The sequence below is a fragment of the Bufo gargarizans genome, chromosome 3 (genome assembly GCF_014858855.1).
Source record: "Bufo gargarizans isolate SCDJY-AF-19 chromosome 3, ASM1485885v1, whole genome shotgun sequence".
Taxonomy (NCBI): Eukaryota; Metazoa; Chordata; class Amphibia; order Anura; family Bufonidae; genus Bufo; species Bufo gargarizans.
Genome location: NC_058082.1, coordinates 209,762,868 through 209,779,114, shown reverse-complemented (window position 1 = coordinate 209,779,114; position 16,247 = coordinate 209,762,868). Strand labels below are relative to the sequence as shown.

The 16,247-nt window shown below is 47.5% G+C and overlaps 1 protein-coding gene across 4 annotated transcripts in view; it reads left to right on the top strand.

The window, feature by feature from the left end:
• LIMS1 (LIM zinc finger domain containing 1) overlaps positions 1–16,247 on the top strand; it is a 77,881-nt gene that overhangs the window by 27,573 nt on the left and 34,061 nt on the right. The window contains exon 1 of one of the 4 annotated variants that reach the window (XM_044283824.1): positions 14,266–14,483. The exons of 2 other annotated variants lie outside the window; for them this stretch is intronic. In XM_044283824.1, the coding sequence (XP_044139759.1) occupies positions 14,377–14,483 (107 nt within the window). In that variant the 5' untranslated portion in view covers positions 14,266–14,376. Of the gene's footprint in view, positions 1–14,265; positions 14,484–16,247 lie in introns of those variants that run through there. One more of the 4 variants, XM_044283825.1, reaches the window with a different exon arrangement.

Sequence of the window (16,247 nt, the reverse complement as noted above, 5' to 3'; positions counted from 1 at the left end):
AGTGGACACCATAGTAAGGGAGGACTTATTTTTCCTTAAAAGGGTTTTCTGAGATTTTAATATGGATGACCTATCCTCTGGATCTGATCAATGGGAGTCCGAGACCCCTATGGATCAGCTGTTTGAGAAGGCACCAGTGCTCCTGTGAGTGCCGTTCCCTTCTCACCAAGCACAGTGTATTTGTACTTGGTATCACGCTCAGCCCCATTTCTTCTATGGGACTGAGCTGCACCTAGGCCAGGTGCAGTGTTCCCTCTAAGCCTTGGCAGCTGCTGAGCGGGGTCGGCTCAGAGCTGGGCACAGCGCCATCAAAGGTGGGCGATAGGAAAACCTAAGATAATTGTCACTTCAAAGAGCATACAAACCTTAGCGCCATCCCGTACAATATACAGTATAATCCCTGCACCATCCCGTACAATATACAGTATAACCCCTGCACCATCCCGTACAATATACAGTATAACCCCTGCACCATCCCGTACAATATACAGTATAACCCCCTGCACCATCCCGTACAATATACAGTATAACCCCTGCACCATCCCGTACAATATACAGTATAACCCCTGCACCATCCCGTACAATATACAGTATAGTCCTCTCTGTGATCACTGGACATTGGTCTCCGTATAAAAACCATACAGGGAAAAAAAAATCTTTGATCCAGAGAACTTACATAGAAAAACTAATAACCAAGAGGCTAAACAAAACCCAGTTTCTGACCCTTATGTTAAAACATAACTTTCATTTTATTGCTCTAAGGCCTCGTTCACACTTCAGTGTTTGGTCAGTGATTTCCATCAGTGATTTGTGAGCCAAAACCAGGTGCAGCTCTAAACATAGAACAGGAGCAGATTTTTCCCTTCTACCTCATGTCTATGGAGGCTCCACTTCTGGTTTTGGCTCACAAATCACTGATGGAAATCACTGACCAAACACTGAAGTGTGAACTAGGCCTAATACCTAAACACCTAAAGGAAAAAAATAATTTAAAAAAGCTGCTGTTTCTCTAGATGACCTTATGTTGAGAGTAGTGGTAATAGAGTCTCAAGGGTCTATAAAAGCATCTACACTATTTTTACAAATCATTGAGACTCTATTAACACTACTATCAACATAAGGTCATCTAGAGATTCTAGAGAAACAGCAGCTTTTATTTTTTTCCTTTCTCTTTAGGTGTTAAAATAGAACTTTAATTAGATTGCTGTAACACCTAAACACCTAAAGGGGGAAAAAAGAAACACTGTGCTGGGCTGGCGGCGCTGCTGTTGCTGTGGGCTGTGGCAGGGCCGGGGTGAAAAGGGGAGAAAAATACGTTATAAAAAAGTCTGATAAATACCAGTGTGAATGAAGGACTGTTAAAAGGGGTTAATAACTACAGAAGGCCCTTCACAGTAGTTATTAACCACTTCAGCAGTCCCCCATTCACAGTATTTATTAACCACTTCAGCAGTCCCCCCTTCACTGAAGAGGGGACTAGTGAAAGGGGTTAATAAATACTTTGAATGGGGGACTGCTGAAGTGGTTAATAAATACTGTGAATGGGGGACTGCTGAAGTGGTTAATAACTACTGTGAAGGGCCTTCTGTAGTTATTAACCCCTTTTAACAGTCCTTCATTCACACTGGTATTTATCAGGCTTTTTTATAACGTATTTTTCTCCCCTTTTCACGCTGGCCCGGCTACAGCCCACAGCAACAGCAGCGCCGCCAGCCCAGCACAGTCTATCAATTTCTTTCAGACCAGACACGGCCACTACCTCAGCAAACTCTGTGCCCGCGCTCCTCAGAGTTCCCTTCCTTCTCCCACGAATCCTGCAGCGCCAATAAGTGCGCGAACAGCGGTGTGACGTCTGACGTTATGTAGGCGGCGCCCCGCTGTGCTGAGCCGCATAAGACTACGAGGAGGACGTCGGCGCCGTCACGCACAAGTCTGACGAGTGACGACAAGAGCTGGCATTTTGCCAGCAGTGTTAGCGAACTAGGCATGAGCGAGTGAGCGGGCATTATAAAATTGTGAGCGGGGCCACAATAATTGCTGCGCGGCCGCCCACCCGCGCAGCTTAGAGGGAACACTGGCCAGGTGACCGATAAATGTGTCGTCACTGGTCTAGGGAACGCACAGAGAAGGCCGCCGCGCTACTGTGAGCACAGCTGCCTTCTCAAACAGCTGATCACCAGGGTTCCCAGGTGTCGGACCTTCATCAGATACTGATGACCTATCCAGAGAGGTCATCAGTATTAACTTTTCGGAAAACCCCTTGAACATATAATTGAAAAGTCCTCTTATTCTTCATGAGTAAGGGCCTAGAATTAAAAAGGCTGGAAAATCACTTTATGATACTGTATATACCGATTGTCTGAAATTGTCACTTGGGCACTATGTGTGATTTGACCTCTTTAGTGTACAGTATATTTAAGTCACTACCAGGGCTGTGGAGTCAGTAAGCCAAAGTTCAGACTCCTGCATTTTATCACCGTCCGACCCCGGTTCCGACTCATTTATGAATGGCCAATAATTAGTAATAACGAATGTACTGTAGAAAAATGATAACCTTGGGCTTTTTCTCGCCATCATGTCAGTAATCAGGCCACTAAGGGTACTTTAACAGTAGCGTTTTTCTTTTCCGGCATAGAGTTCCATCCTAGGGGCTCCATACCAGAAAATAACAGATCAGTTTGATCCCCATGCATTCTGAATGGAGAGCATTCCGTTCAGGGGGTCTTCAGTTCAGTCTTTTTGACTGATCAGGCAAAAGATAAAACCGCAGCATGCTGCGGTTTTATCTCCGGCCAAAAATCTGGAACACTTGCCGGAATGTCGGATCCGGCATTTTTTTCCATAGGAATGTATTAGTGCCGGATCCGGCATTTAAAATACTGCAGTTCTGGAAAAAAATAAATGCCGGATCCGTTTTTCCGGATGACACAGGAAAGACTGATCCGGCATTTCAATGCATTTGTAGACGGATCAGGATCCTGATCAGTTTTTCAAATGCCATTAGTTGCCATACGTTTTGACGGATCAAGCAGGCAGTTCCGGCGACGGAACTGCCTGCTGGATTCCTCTGACGCAAGTGTGAAAGTACTCTTTCTCGATAGAACAATTTGTGAAATTCCTAACATTTTCTAAATAGCTGTAAGTATGTAATGCACTATGCATTTAATAACTGAAAAACAATATTATACACTTAAATTTATAGATTTCTTAAAATTATTTTCTCAGAAAAAGTTAGAAAAGCTTGCCCTGAAAATGCAGAGAATCATGTGCAAGTCTAAAAATGTAAAAGGTGCCGCTGCTATATTCAGTGCTGACTAGGGCTGCAGCAAACGATTGTTAGGAATCCAGTATTCTGCCGATTTATTTTTACAATTGAGTGCTCTAATAAGAAAAACCTTCTTAAAAATAACATTGCTTTATAAAAACAATATTTTTTATTTCTTACAGTGGTATAGTAAATAATTGCGCACACACAAAAGGCTTCTTTCACAGTAGCAATATACATTCTGTCAGAAGAACCGCCAAAATGTACCCCATCGGGTATATCTGGATACTGCCGGCTGCTGCAGCGATTGACTGTAATGGGGTCCGGCCTTGTCACAGCATTCAAGCTAGGTTTTGGCAGGACAAAATAAAAAGCTTTGGACGATGCCCAGCATGTATGCTGGAACATGGCCAGATGGCCTTGGACCACATTATAGTCAATGAAAGCATATAGCTGGTTGTATCTGGCTATACCCAATATGGTATACTCCAGCAGGCTGTTCTTCTGCCCCTCCATGCCATCCATTGCCAGCCCAATTGCCATGTCTCCCACTCCCCCAGTGCCATCAGATCAGCGCCCTCCATGCATTGTCCCCCACTCCCCCAGTGCCTCAATGCCATCCACCATGTCCCCCCCACCCCCAGTGCCATCAGACAAGCCCCTCCATGCCATCCATTGCCAGCCCAATTGCCATGTCTCCCACTCCTCCAGTGCCATCAGATCAGCCCCTGCCTCCATGCCATGTCCCCCAGTGCCATCTGCCCGTCTATACCATCCATTGTTTCCCCCTCCCCCAGTGCCACCATGCCATCCATTGCTATTTCCCACTCCCCCAGTGCCATCAGCCCCTCCATTGCCATGTCCCCCTTCCCCAGTGCCTCCATGCCATCCACAATGTCCCCCAGTGCCATCAGCCCCTCCATGCCATCCATTGCCAGCCCAATTGCCATGTCTCCCACTCCTCCAGTGTCATCAGATCAGCCCCTGCCTCCATGCCATGTCCCCTCCTCCCCCAGTGCCACCATGCCATCCATTGCCATGTCCCCCTCCCCCAGTGCCTCCATGCCATCCACCATGTACCCCACACCCCCAGTGCCATTAGATCGGCCCCTCCATGCCATGTCCCCTACCTAGCGCCATCAGTCCTTCTATGCCATCCATGTCCCTTCCCCCACTCCCCCAGTGCCATCAGCCCCTCCATGCCATTGCCATGATCAGCCATGTCCTCCAGCTCCATCAGCCCAGTTCAAATCACAGGTGCCCCCTTCAAACCCCCCGCTAACTTTATACTTGCCTTTCCTGGCACTGGCAGTGCGCTGACATGGAGTCCGCAGGAGACGGACCCCGTCTTCTTCCCAGCATGCACTGGGAGGGACCTGACGTCACACACAGCATCAGCCAACGCTCTGACGATGTGTGCGCGCAAGGCCCTGGCCAGTGCAGCACAGTGCCGAGTGGGGAGGCCACGGAGCGGTGAGTGAGAGGCTTCACTTCATTCACTCTCTGTGGTCATGTGATTTAAACGCAGGGAAACTGCATCGAGGATTTTTTTGCCTTGATTACATCGATGAATCGTTTCAGCTCTAGTGCTGACCATGAAAGGGTTGTCCGGGAATAAGTAACTTTTCACAAGTATCCACGGCATGCCTCCGCTATGGAAAGATTCCATACTGACCTGCTATCAGCCACTCCAGTGTGCCTGTCTTCCAGTCCGCAGCTTATTTACTTCCTCTGCGGCACGGACATGATCATCTACTCTGCTGCAATCAATGACTGGATTCAGCGGTGACATGTCCACAAGAGATACTTGACCACTGAAGCCAGTCATTGGCTGCAGTGGAGCAGATTATCGTGGCCGTGTCCAGGAGGAATTAAACAAGCCAGACTGGAAGATAGACACACGGGAGCCGGCATGCAGGGCCAGAGAGGTGGGGAGTAGGCAAGTATGATTCTCTCCATAGCAGGTGCCTGTATTACAACTCATCAGCTCCTCGCAGTGCCATCAGTCCTCTGTGCTGTCAGCCCCCCCCCCAGTACCATTAGTTCCCTGTGCCATCAGCCCCCCAAGTCTTCAGTTCTCCTTGCCATCAGCTCCTCATGCCATTCCCCCATTTCCACCAGCCCCTCCATGCCACCATGTCCCCCATTCCCATCAGCCCCTCCATGCCACCATGTCCCCCATTCCCATCAGCCCCTCCATGCAACCATGTCCCCCACTCTCCCAGTGCCATCAGCTCCTCCATGCCATCATGTCCCCCACTCTCCCAGTGCCATCAGGCCCTCCATGCCATCATCTCCCCCACTGCCATCAGGCCCTCCATGCCACGTCCCCCACTGCCATCAGGCCCTCCATGCCACGTCCCCCACTGCCATCAGGCCCTCCATGCCATCATGTCCCCCAGCGCCATCAGGCCCTCCATGCCATCATGTCCCCCAGCGCCATCAGGCCCTCCATGCCATCATGTCCCCCAGCGCCATCAGGCCCTCCATGCCATCATGTCCCCCAGCGCCATCAGGCCCTCCATGCCATCATGTCCCCCAGCGCCATCAGGCCCTCAATGCCATCATGTCCCCCAGCGCCATCAGGCCCTCAATGCCATCATGTCCCCCAGCGCCATCAGGCCCTCAATGCCATCATGTCCCCCAGCGCCATCAGGCGCCATTTTCCTGCATGTCCCCCAGCGCCATCAGGCCCTCAATGCCATCATGTCCCCCAGCGCCATCAGGCCCTCAATGCCATCATGTCCCCCAGCGCCATCAGGCCCTCCACACCATTGCTATGTATGCCCCCCCCAGCGCCATCAGCCCCTTCAAATTACGGGTGCCCCACAACGCCGCCCCCCTTCCACCGCCAGCAGAGTCGTACCACTGCTAATGAGAATACTTACTTTTCCTGGCGTGCGCGGCTGTCTGACATGGAGTCCGCAGGAGAAGGACCACGTCTTCTTCCCAGCATGCACTGGGATGGACCTGACGTTACACACAGTGTCGGGCAGCGTGCTGACTGTGTGCACGCAAGGCCCTGGTCAGTGCGCGCGGTGCCGACGGGAGGCCACGGAGCGGTGAGTGATGGCAGGCTTCACTTCACTCACGCTCCGTGATCACATGATTAAAACGAATCCTCAATGCAGGGAAATTGTATTGAGGATTTTTTTGCGGACAAGAATAGGCAGTTATATTAAAGGCTGTCCGTGCAGTTCCGCAAATTGCGGAATGCACACGGACACCATCTGTGTTTTGCGGATCCGCAAAAAAACAGAACGGTCGTATGCATGTAGCCTTACATTGAGTAATCGTTGCAGCCCTACTTCAGTACTTTGATCAGTTATTTCAATCAGTGATTGTGAGCCAGATGATCAGCCATGTATAAATATAGTCTTAAAGGGGTTGTCCAGGATTAGAAAAATATGGCTGCATTCTTCTAAAAACAGTACCACCCCTGTCCACAGGCTGTGTGCGTTATTGCAACTCTGCCCCATTGACTCCAATGGAGCATAGCTGTAATTCCAGACCCAACCTATGGACACGGGTGGTGCTGTTTGTGCCAGAAGGCAGACATGTTTTTCTAATCCTGGACAGCACTTTTAAAGGGATGTCCAGAATTGAGCAGGAAACCCTCTTATAGGGGATGTCCCACCTCCCTGCTGGCTACATTTCCATTATCCTGAATTCTGCGGTGCTCTTCTGGCAGAGGAGGCCTCAGTCCTAGCAGCACAACAGGCTCTTCACAGAATATTTACTACTGGAGCACTGCCGGGCAAGGGTGTCTCTTCTAGGAATTCCCTCTGAGAAATGAAGTAGTCGGCCACAGATTACTACCGACTTTTATCCATGACATATCAATGCCTCACCCTTTACAATACTGTGACGGGTCATATGATAGCTGATAATGGCAGGAATTCTGTCACAGCCTCTGACTAACTATGACCAGAGCAAAATCATTTGTGGCTTTTCATGGAAACAAAGTCCAGCGCTGTCCATCTCCAGTTGTACATTTCCATATAAAAGCCATAGAAAACAATCTTGCATTTTATTTTTTGCCTCTCAAGCTGAGTAGATATCCCAGGATAGAAGGGCTGGTGGCTCGTCACCACTACATGTCCATCAGACACAGTGACCTGAGGAAGATCCTCCTTTGCCACCTGCTTCTTCTAGACATCAGGCCAAACTGGTTCACACAATGTCGCCGATATAACTAGTGTTGAATAACGCAAATTTTGATCCCTCCTGGCGAGGCTGCCTAGTCTCTGGATGGGGGACAATTGCTCTGTTAGATGTTTCTGATCTGGACTAGATGTATTGCCGAGTCTTGTAACCCAATTAAGGATCAATAGATGCGAAACGCGTTATTTGTAAAGGCACAAATAAAATATGTCATTCCAAATAGAGCAGCTGTCTCTGTCCAGTGGGAGCTGTGCAAGAGGGGGTCTATTTTTGTGTTATCCGACACCAACATTTTTATATCATTGACATGCCAGTTTTATAGGGGCAGAACAACGAAACAGAATTGCCAGATCTGAACCAAAACTGAACCTAATGGCACTAGACCCGGTTGACTAGAATGACATCCATTGGGTTTCTGTTGGATAAACTGTCCAATATTTGTAACAAAATGTGCAGTGGAGGCCCTGAACAGAGCCTCAGATTTTCTGGTCCTTTTGTATTGATGGCAAATCCTCAAGATGGGCCATCAAAATCTGATTGGCAGGAGTCCAGCACCCCCACTGATTAGCTGTTCTGCGGTAGCCCTGGTGCTGTCCTATCCCAGCTGATCAGATATTTACGGCCTGTCCTGAGGACCTTATTCCCTTCTGATGGGAAGTTCTCCTTTTTATCCTGAGTTTCCCCCTTTAATTTAGAAATATTGCTTCCTTTTTCTGGGTCCACGTTGTTCTACAGAACATTATTTTATTTTTTTAACCAGGAGAAGCTTTCCTGTAGAAGTTTAGGGATTTCATAGAAACATATTTTACGTTCTCCTAATCGCCATAACAGGTTTTTGTATATTGAAATACTTGAGGAACATATGAATTTCAGTTTGTAGACTATACTACATGTTGGCCACCACTTGGATACATAAAACTAACGGGAGATTGTAAGCTCAATCTTGGGCCAATTCTGCATGTGGTTTTCATTCTGTTTGCTGTACGACTTTTTGCCCGGGCCGAAAGCCGACATCTTGTCTGAATGCAACCAGATCCCATTATCTGGCTAAGACCTCATGCACACGACTGTATGTATTTTGCAGTCCGCAAAAAACGGATCCACAAAAAATATGGATGACATCCGTGTGCATTCCGTACTTTGATGAACCGAACAGCTGGTCCTTCATAGAACAGTACTATCCTTGTCCGTAATGCAGACAATAATAGGACAAATTCTATTTTTGGGCGGAACGGAAATACGGACATACGGAAATGGAATGCACACGGAGTAACTTCGTTTTTTTTTCTTTTTTTGTGGACCCATTGAAATGAATAGTTCTGTATACAGTCCACAAAAAAACCGACACAGAAAGAAAATACGTTCGTGTGCATAAGTCCTAAGTCTGAGTTCACACTTCAGCTATTTGGTCAGTTATTTTCATCAGTTATTGTGAGCCAAAACCAGTAGTGAAGCCTCCACAGAGATAAGATATAATGAAAAGATCTGCACTCCAGCAGTGCCGCGGCCTTCCCTCTGTTTACCGCAGGCCCAGTGACATCACGACTAGTATTACTGGCCTGTGTGGGGCTAAGCTCCATTCAAGTGAACAGAGCTTAGCCCCGCCCAGGCAAGTTGATACTAGTCGTGACGTCACTGGGCCTGCGGTAAACAGTGAGAAGGCCGCATCACTGCTGGAGCGCCGCTGCCTTCTCAAACAGCTGATCGGCGGGGGTCCCAGGTGTCGGACCCCTGCCGCTCAGATGCTGATGACGTATCCAGAGGATAGATCATCAGTTAAAACAAACTGCAGAACCCCTTTTAAGTAATTTTTTGTACAGGCACCTTATCAGATGGTGGTGTGTGAACAGGACTCTGCTGCCTAGAAACAATGAATTTGTGCAGTAGCCATGACAAGCTCTTCACCTTCCCTGAGAGCAAGCAATCATCGGGAAGCAATGCTTCCTTCACGATAATTGTCTGCTTATCGGCGCATTGTAAATGCGTCTTCACTTTTAATATGTGGAGCATTTTTAGATTTTAGGCTATTTAATTTATTTTATTTTTTTGTTATTAAATGGATTGTCTCACTTCAACAAGTGGCATTTATCATGTAGGTAAAGTTAGTACCAGGCTCTTACTAATGTATTGTGATTGTCCATATTGCTTCCTTTGCTGGCTGGATTCATTTTTCCATCACATTTTGCACTGCCTGTTTCCATGGTTGCGACTACTCTGTAATCCATCAGCACTGGCTGTGCTTGCACTCTACAGAAAAAAGTGGCAGCATCTCTAGTGGCCGGGACTATGTGATCATGGATAGGCCGGTGCTCTTTCCTGTAGTGTGCAAGCACGACCACCATTGGTCGATTGCCGGGTCGTTGTAACCATGGAACGAGCAGTGTATAATGTGATGGAAAAATAAATCCAGCCAAAAAAAGGAAGCAATATGGACAATCACAGTACATTCGTAAGTGTTTTGTATTAAAGGGGTTGTCTCATCATAGACAATGGGGGCATATCACTAGTATATGCCCCCATTGTCTGATAGGTGCGGGTCCCATCTTTGGGACCAGAATTTACACAGAGAACGGAGCGGGGAAAGCCGGTGGAGGGCACACTGCACATGTGCAGCCGCCCTCTATTAATTTCTATGGGGCTGCTGGCTCGGTTATTTCCGTCAGCCCCATAGAAATGAATGGGAGTGGTGGCCGCGCAAGCGAGGTGCGCTCCCATTCACTTGTATGGGGAAACCTGGGACCCGCGCCATCAGACAATGGGGGCATATCCTAGCGATATGCCCCCATTGTTTATGATGGGACAACCCCTTTAACTTTCTTTACATGATAAATGCTATTTGCAGAAGTGACACAAACACTTTTAAGTACCTGCATCTTTTGCAGTAAATCCTCATTCATGACATGTCTGCACATACTGTCTTCCATAGTGCAGAGCAAATGTTTTGACTAGTATTTCCATGCAGAGTCTGCATCGCTCCATAACTCAGATGCTGTATCTCCACATGGGAATCGTGGTAGGGGAGATGTGATACAGCAGTCAAGTACGCTTCTGCATCATTATCTGTATTCACGATATTGGAACATGAAGCTTACAAAACTTAAAGGGGTTCTGCAGTTCTTTTAAACTGATGATCTATCCTCTGGATAGATCATCAGCATCTGACCGGCAGGGGTCTGACACCCGGGACCCCTGCCGATCAGTTGTTTGAGAAGGCAGCATCAATGGCAGTAGTGCCGCGGCCTTCTCGCTGTTTACTGTGGGCCCAGTGACATCAGGTCTAGTATCAATGGCCTGGGTGGGGCTAAGCTCCATTCAAATGAACAGAGCTTAGCCGTGCCCAGGCCATTGATACTAGACCTGATGTCACTGGGCCTGCGGTAAACAGCGAGAAGGCCCCCGCGCTACTGCCAGCACCGCTGCCTTCTCAGAGACAGCTGATCGGCAGGGGCCCCGTGTGTCCAACCCCCACCGATCAGACGCTGATGATCTATCCAGAGGATAGGTAATCAGTTTGAAAGAACTGCAGAACCCCTTTAAGGCCTCCTGCACTCTAACGTGTTTTTTTTTTTTTTTTTTTTTCCCCGTTTACAGACCATTTTTTGCGTTGCGTATACGGAACCATTCATTTCAATGGTTCCACAAAAAAACCTCAATGTACTCTGTATGCATTCTGTTTCCGTATTTCCGTTCCGTATTTCCGATAGAGCATGTCCTATTATTTCCTGCAAATCACGTTCTGTGGCTCCATTCAAGTCAATAGGTCCGCAAAAAAAACGGAATATACTCCGTATGTCTTCCGTATCCGTTCCGTTTTTGCGGAACGATCTATTGAAAATGTTATGCCCAGCCCAATTTCTTCTATATAATTACTGTATATGCCATACGGAACGGAAACCAAAAAACGGAACAACGAATCTGTAAAAAACAGACTGCAAAACACTGAAAAAGCCATACTGTCGTGTGCAGGAGGCCTAATGCAGTTTTTCCAAAATTAAGTTACTTTGCCGTAATACCTCTTTAAGTGCAGAAAATCCGCAGAGCAACACAATACCAGAATTTCAGAATCTCCCCCCGCACTGTGAGGAAATTGTCCCGCAGTACCGATTTTGAAATCTGCAGCACGTCAGTAGTTTGAGCCTATTTCCAGTGCAGATGGCTTTTTGCAATGCAAAGATCTGGGGGCAAATCTGTGTCAAAAAAATGCAGGGGAAACGCAGGAAAATCTGCATAAACGACATTACTGTGTGCATGTAACTTTAGGCTGCGGTCACAAGTGTCTGATTGGCTGCGGAGTTTAGCAATTCTCAGTCACGTGGCAGGAAAAATCTGCAGTAGAAACTGATCTGCGGTGCAGCTTTTACATGTAATTTCATTGCAGATTTCAACCTTTCCAATGCCAAGAATGAAATTGCGTCTAATCTGCAGCTTTTCTACAACAAAATCATCACTGTGTGAAGACCCCCTTTGTTTTTGTGAACCCAGGCTTAGGGTCTATTCACACGTCCGTTTTTTCTTTCCTGATCTGTTCCGTTTTTTGCTGAACAGATCTGGACCAGATCTGGACCCATTCATTTTCAATGGGTCCTGAAAAAAAACGGACAGCACAATGTCTGATTTTTTTTCAGGACCCATTGAAAATGAATGGGTCCAGATCTGGTCCTGATCTGTTCAGCAAAAAACGGAACAGATCAGGAAAGAAAAAACGGACGTGTGAATAGACCCTTAGGCCTCCTGCACACAACCGTGGGGCCGCCGCGCCCGTGTTGTGGACAGGGCTTCTATGTCTGGTCTGTGCTATGTCCTATCCTTCACTGCGCCCTGCATCAAAGTCAAAGGTTCTGCAGCGCGGTACGGAGATCACTCGGCTGGGGCCTGTGTTTTGCAGACCTGCGGTTTGCGGTCCACAACACAGAAGGCATGCACACAACTGTAATTTCTGTCCGCATACGATCTGCATTCTTTGTGAACCAGATGTGGACCCATTCATTGGAATGGGACCGCAAAAGATGCGGTAGGCACACCGTGTGCTCTCTGCATCCCAGGTCAATTTCCACACCTAAGGGGGAAAACAATAAAGTGTACATGAGATTCGTCTAATCTTCTTCACTTTGCTGACGCTGTATTAGGCCGAATGCACACGGACGTGAGCGGTCCGTGGTATGCCGGGCTGGATTCCTGCTGACAGCAGGAGCACACAGTGTCATTGGCTGCTATGAGGCCGTGCGCTTCATGCCGCAGCTGCACTACAGTAATACACTCGTATAGATCATACCAGTGTATTACTGTAGTGCAGCGGCGGCATGAAGCGCACGGCCTCATAGCAGCCAATGACACCGTGCGCTCCTGCTGTCAGCAGGATGCCAGGCCGGGATACCACGGACCGCTCATGACCGTGTTCCACGGCCGTGTGCACTCAGCCTTACGCTGCGTTTTCCCCCCGCACAAAATCCACAAGTTAAAACCGTAACACCCTAAGGTTACCTGCACATTGTATGGATTTTGGTGCGGGAATTCTGTTTGAAAACCTGTGTGCAGATACCCCTCAGGTACAGCGACACGTTGCGAACATCCAAATTGTGCAGATTTTTCTGTGGATTTTGCTGCAAATGCTGCAGATGCATTACAAAGGGTGAAATCCTTAAATTGACATGCTGCAGATTACGGGTACGGCGCCACTGGTCACGAGGCAGACTTCACAGCCAGGTTCGCTGAGTAGCGGTGAGCTCATAGAAATAAATGAAATTGCCATGCCCGTCGCATGAAATCCACCGCTGCAGATTTTTTATTTTTTTGACGGGTGGAGCAATCCCATTCATTTGCATGTTATCACCGATACTGAGTGAACCTGGCTGTGACGGCTGTCTCACGACCAGTGTCGACATTTATTGCAGAGAATTTGCGCAACGTTTTTTTTGTAATCATAGTAAAAGTTGTCGTAGTGCAGGGATGGCCAACCTAGGGCTCTCCAGTTGTTGCAAAACTACAACTCCCAGCATGCCCAGACTGCCAACAGCTATCAGCCTACAGCAGGGCATGGTGGGAATTGTAGTTTTACAACAGCTGGAGAGCCACAGGTTGGCCATGCCTGTCGTAGTGCAACATGCGACCGTGATATGACTGTCACAAAAAATCCATTCAAGTCAGATTTTTATTTATTTTTTGCCATGTCACATTGCGCATTACAAAAAATGTTGTGCCAGTTTTCTGCGATAAGAAGTGTTACAAATATTGCTGCACCCGTAAAATCCATCCCACACGTGCTGGTTCTGGTGCGGACACGTCCCACAGAGTGTGGATAGGATTTGTGAAACTCTAGTAGACGCACGCTACGTACTGTATGAGTACTGGATACGTTTTTTTTTTCGTGTGCGGTGGAAACCATGTCAGAAATTGCATTCCGATTTTAACATTTTTTATGTGTGTTTCTCTGCTGCTGTGGTTTCTAGGTGTGCGGTCATGCAAGTGTTTTCTGTAACGTGTCTCCATCGCGTGTTCTAGAAGTTGTGACATTACCAGCCATGATGTACGTCTTCTTGTGTCACTGGATTACTGCTCGCTCAACTAGATGTTGTGTACAGTGTCCTCTCATGCATAATTCTGACATTCTGGTGTGTGGGTGACTGTCCACTTAGCACAACAATGGCACTGTGTGCGCAGAGTCGGAGGACAAAAGAGGACCCAGCCGGGCCACCTCCAGCCTGCCTTACAAATAGCACAGACGTCCCCTAGGTGTGTAGGTGATAAGGGGAGCATACCGTAGTGGCCTGGTAGAAGGGTGTGTGCTTGTGAGAAACAGGAAGCGACTGCTAGTGCTTCTGGCAAAGAAGCCTCCGCCTGGAACAGTGCAGGTGTGCGGCCACTCCACTCTGCTATCTCTGCAGGCTACGTCTAAACCTGCCTGTCTTCTACACTTTTACATATATATATTTTTGGGGTCTTCTGAAAAAATGAGTGCGTTGCAGCTGAAAGCCTTGACACAGTCAGACCTGTACAGGAGAAGAAAGGAGCGCCCTGACAGTTTGGGGCTCAATGGATTCCATGGAGATAAAATAAGGTGAGTCCTAGATGATCCCACTGTTTCCGTCAGGTTGGGTATTTCCTACTGAATTCAGTAGTGCAGTGAAAATGCTGAAATCTTGGGCTGCAGTCCTAGTCCGCTATAGCACTGGCATAGTGAAGTAGTTGGTAACTTGCGTCGTCTGAGTGCTTGCGCTTCAGGGGTTAAACTGCACATGCGAAATGTCCAGCACTGAGGTGTTGGTATCTGGCGTGGCTCTCGGGTCTTGCCCTGGCGCTCTTCTGCACTGATATCCTGGAGGAGCATGTTGGATCCTGCTCCTATCTGCTGCACGCAGGCTGCCAGCGCTGACTGAAGGGGCTTTGCAGAGAAGAATGTGGTAGAACTACTTCTGACCTCCCATGGGCAGGAGCTGGAATGCTTTTTCTGGATGACTGCATGGAGCAGGGGCCACTAATGCTATGCTAATGTCTGCCGGTGTCCTGCGTTACAGAAACAATGGCGCAGGCTGAGGTGGACAGCTGCTAGGTTTTAGAAGCTGGAATCGCTCCCGTTACCTGAATACAGCAATTATCATTATGATGTCATGATTTTTTCCTAGAAATAGTAACCCAGGAAAAAAAAACTTTAGATGATTAATAGAATTGTAGAAGACAATCGTCCATACATGCGGAATTATCCATGACACTTAATTGGTCATCTCCCAACTTGTCTGACTGTACCATATTACTAGTTCAAATGTGTGCACAAAATCATCTCTGTGATAGTTAAAGGGGTAGTCTGACTTCAGTATATGACATTTATCATGTAGAGAAAGTTAATACAAGGCACTTACTAATGTATTGTGATTGTCTATATTGCCTCCTTTGCTGGCTGGATTTATTTTTCCATCACATTATACCCTGCTTGTTCCCAGAACGGATACGAGGCGGCCAGAACAGGAGCTGCTGCGCATGCGTGCTTAGGTGAACTTCAGCAGTCCCAGCCACCAGAGAAGGCGGCGCTTTTTCCTATAGTGTACAATCGCGACCACCCTACAATCCAGCCGTAGTGGTCGTGCTTGTACACTATAGGAAAAAGCGCCGCCTTCTCTGGTGGCTGGGACTGTGGAAGTTCACCTAAGCACGCATGCGCAGCAGCTCCTGTTCTGGCCGCCTCGTATCCGTTCTGGGAACAAGCAGGGTATAATGTGATGGAAAAATGAATCCAGCCAGCAAAGAAGGCAATATGGACAATCACAATTCATTAGTAAGAGCCTTGTATTAACTTTATCTACATGATAAATGCCATTGGCTGAAGTAAGACAACCTCTTTAAAGGCTATGTCCAACTTCACCGATGTGCATCCCCATGGTAACAGACATAGTGTAATATAGACTATATAGAGGGTCATTTATAAAGGGACTTGTGACTTTTTTTTAGTCGTAAGTCCATTTTTTGACTGGCTGTGTGACAATACTTAGTCACACGGCCAGTTTTACGCCATATTTGGATGGCTAATAACAGTTATGAGACAACTCCTTTAAATCAAAAATCATGTTCACTAATTCTCTTCTAAGCCGTCAGTTTTCATGTATTTCCGTTAAAGCTTATGTACACGACTGTTGACTGTTTTGCGGTCCCACAAAACGCTGGTACCGGTGGTGTGCATTCCACATTTTCCGAATGTTGCGTACGGCCCCTCCTATCCTCGTCCGTAACGCGGACAATAATAGGATATGTTCTATATTTCTGCAGAGCAGACATATGGACACAGCATGCATACGTCAAAAACGGAAATGGACACACAAAACAATTAATT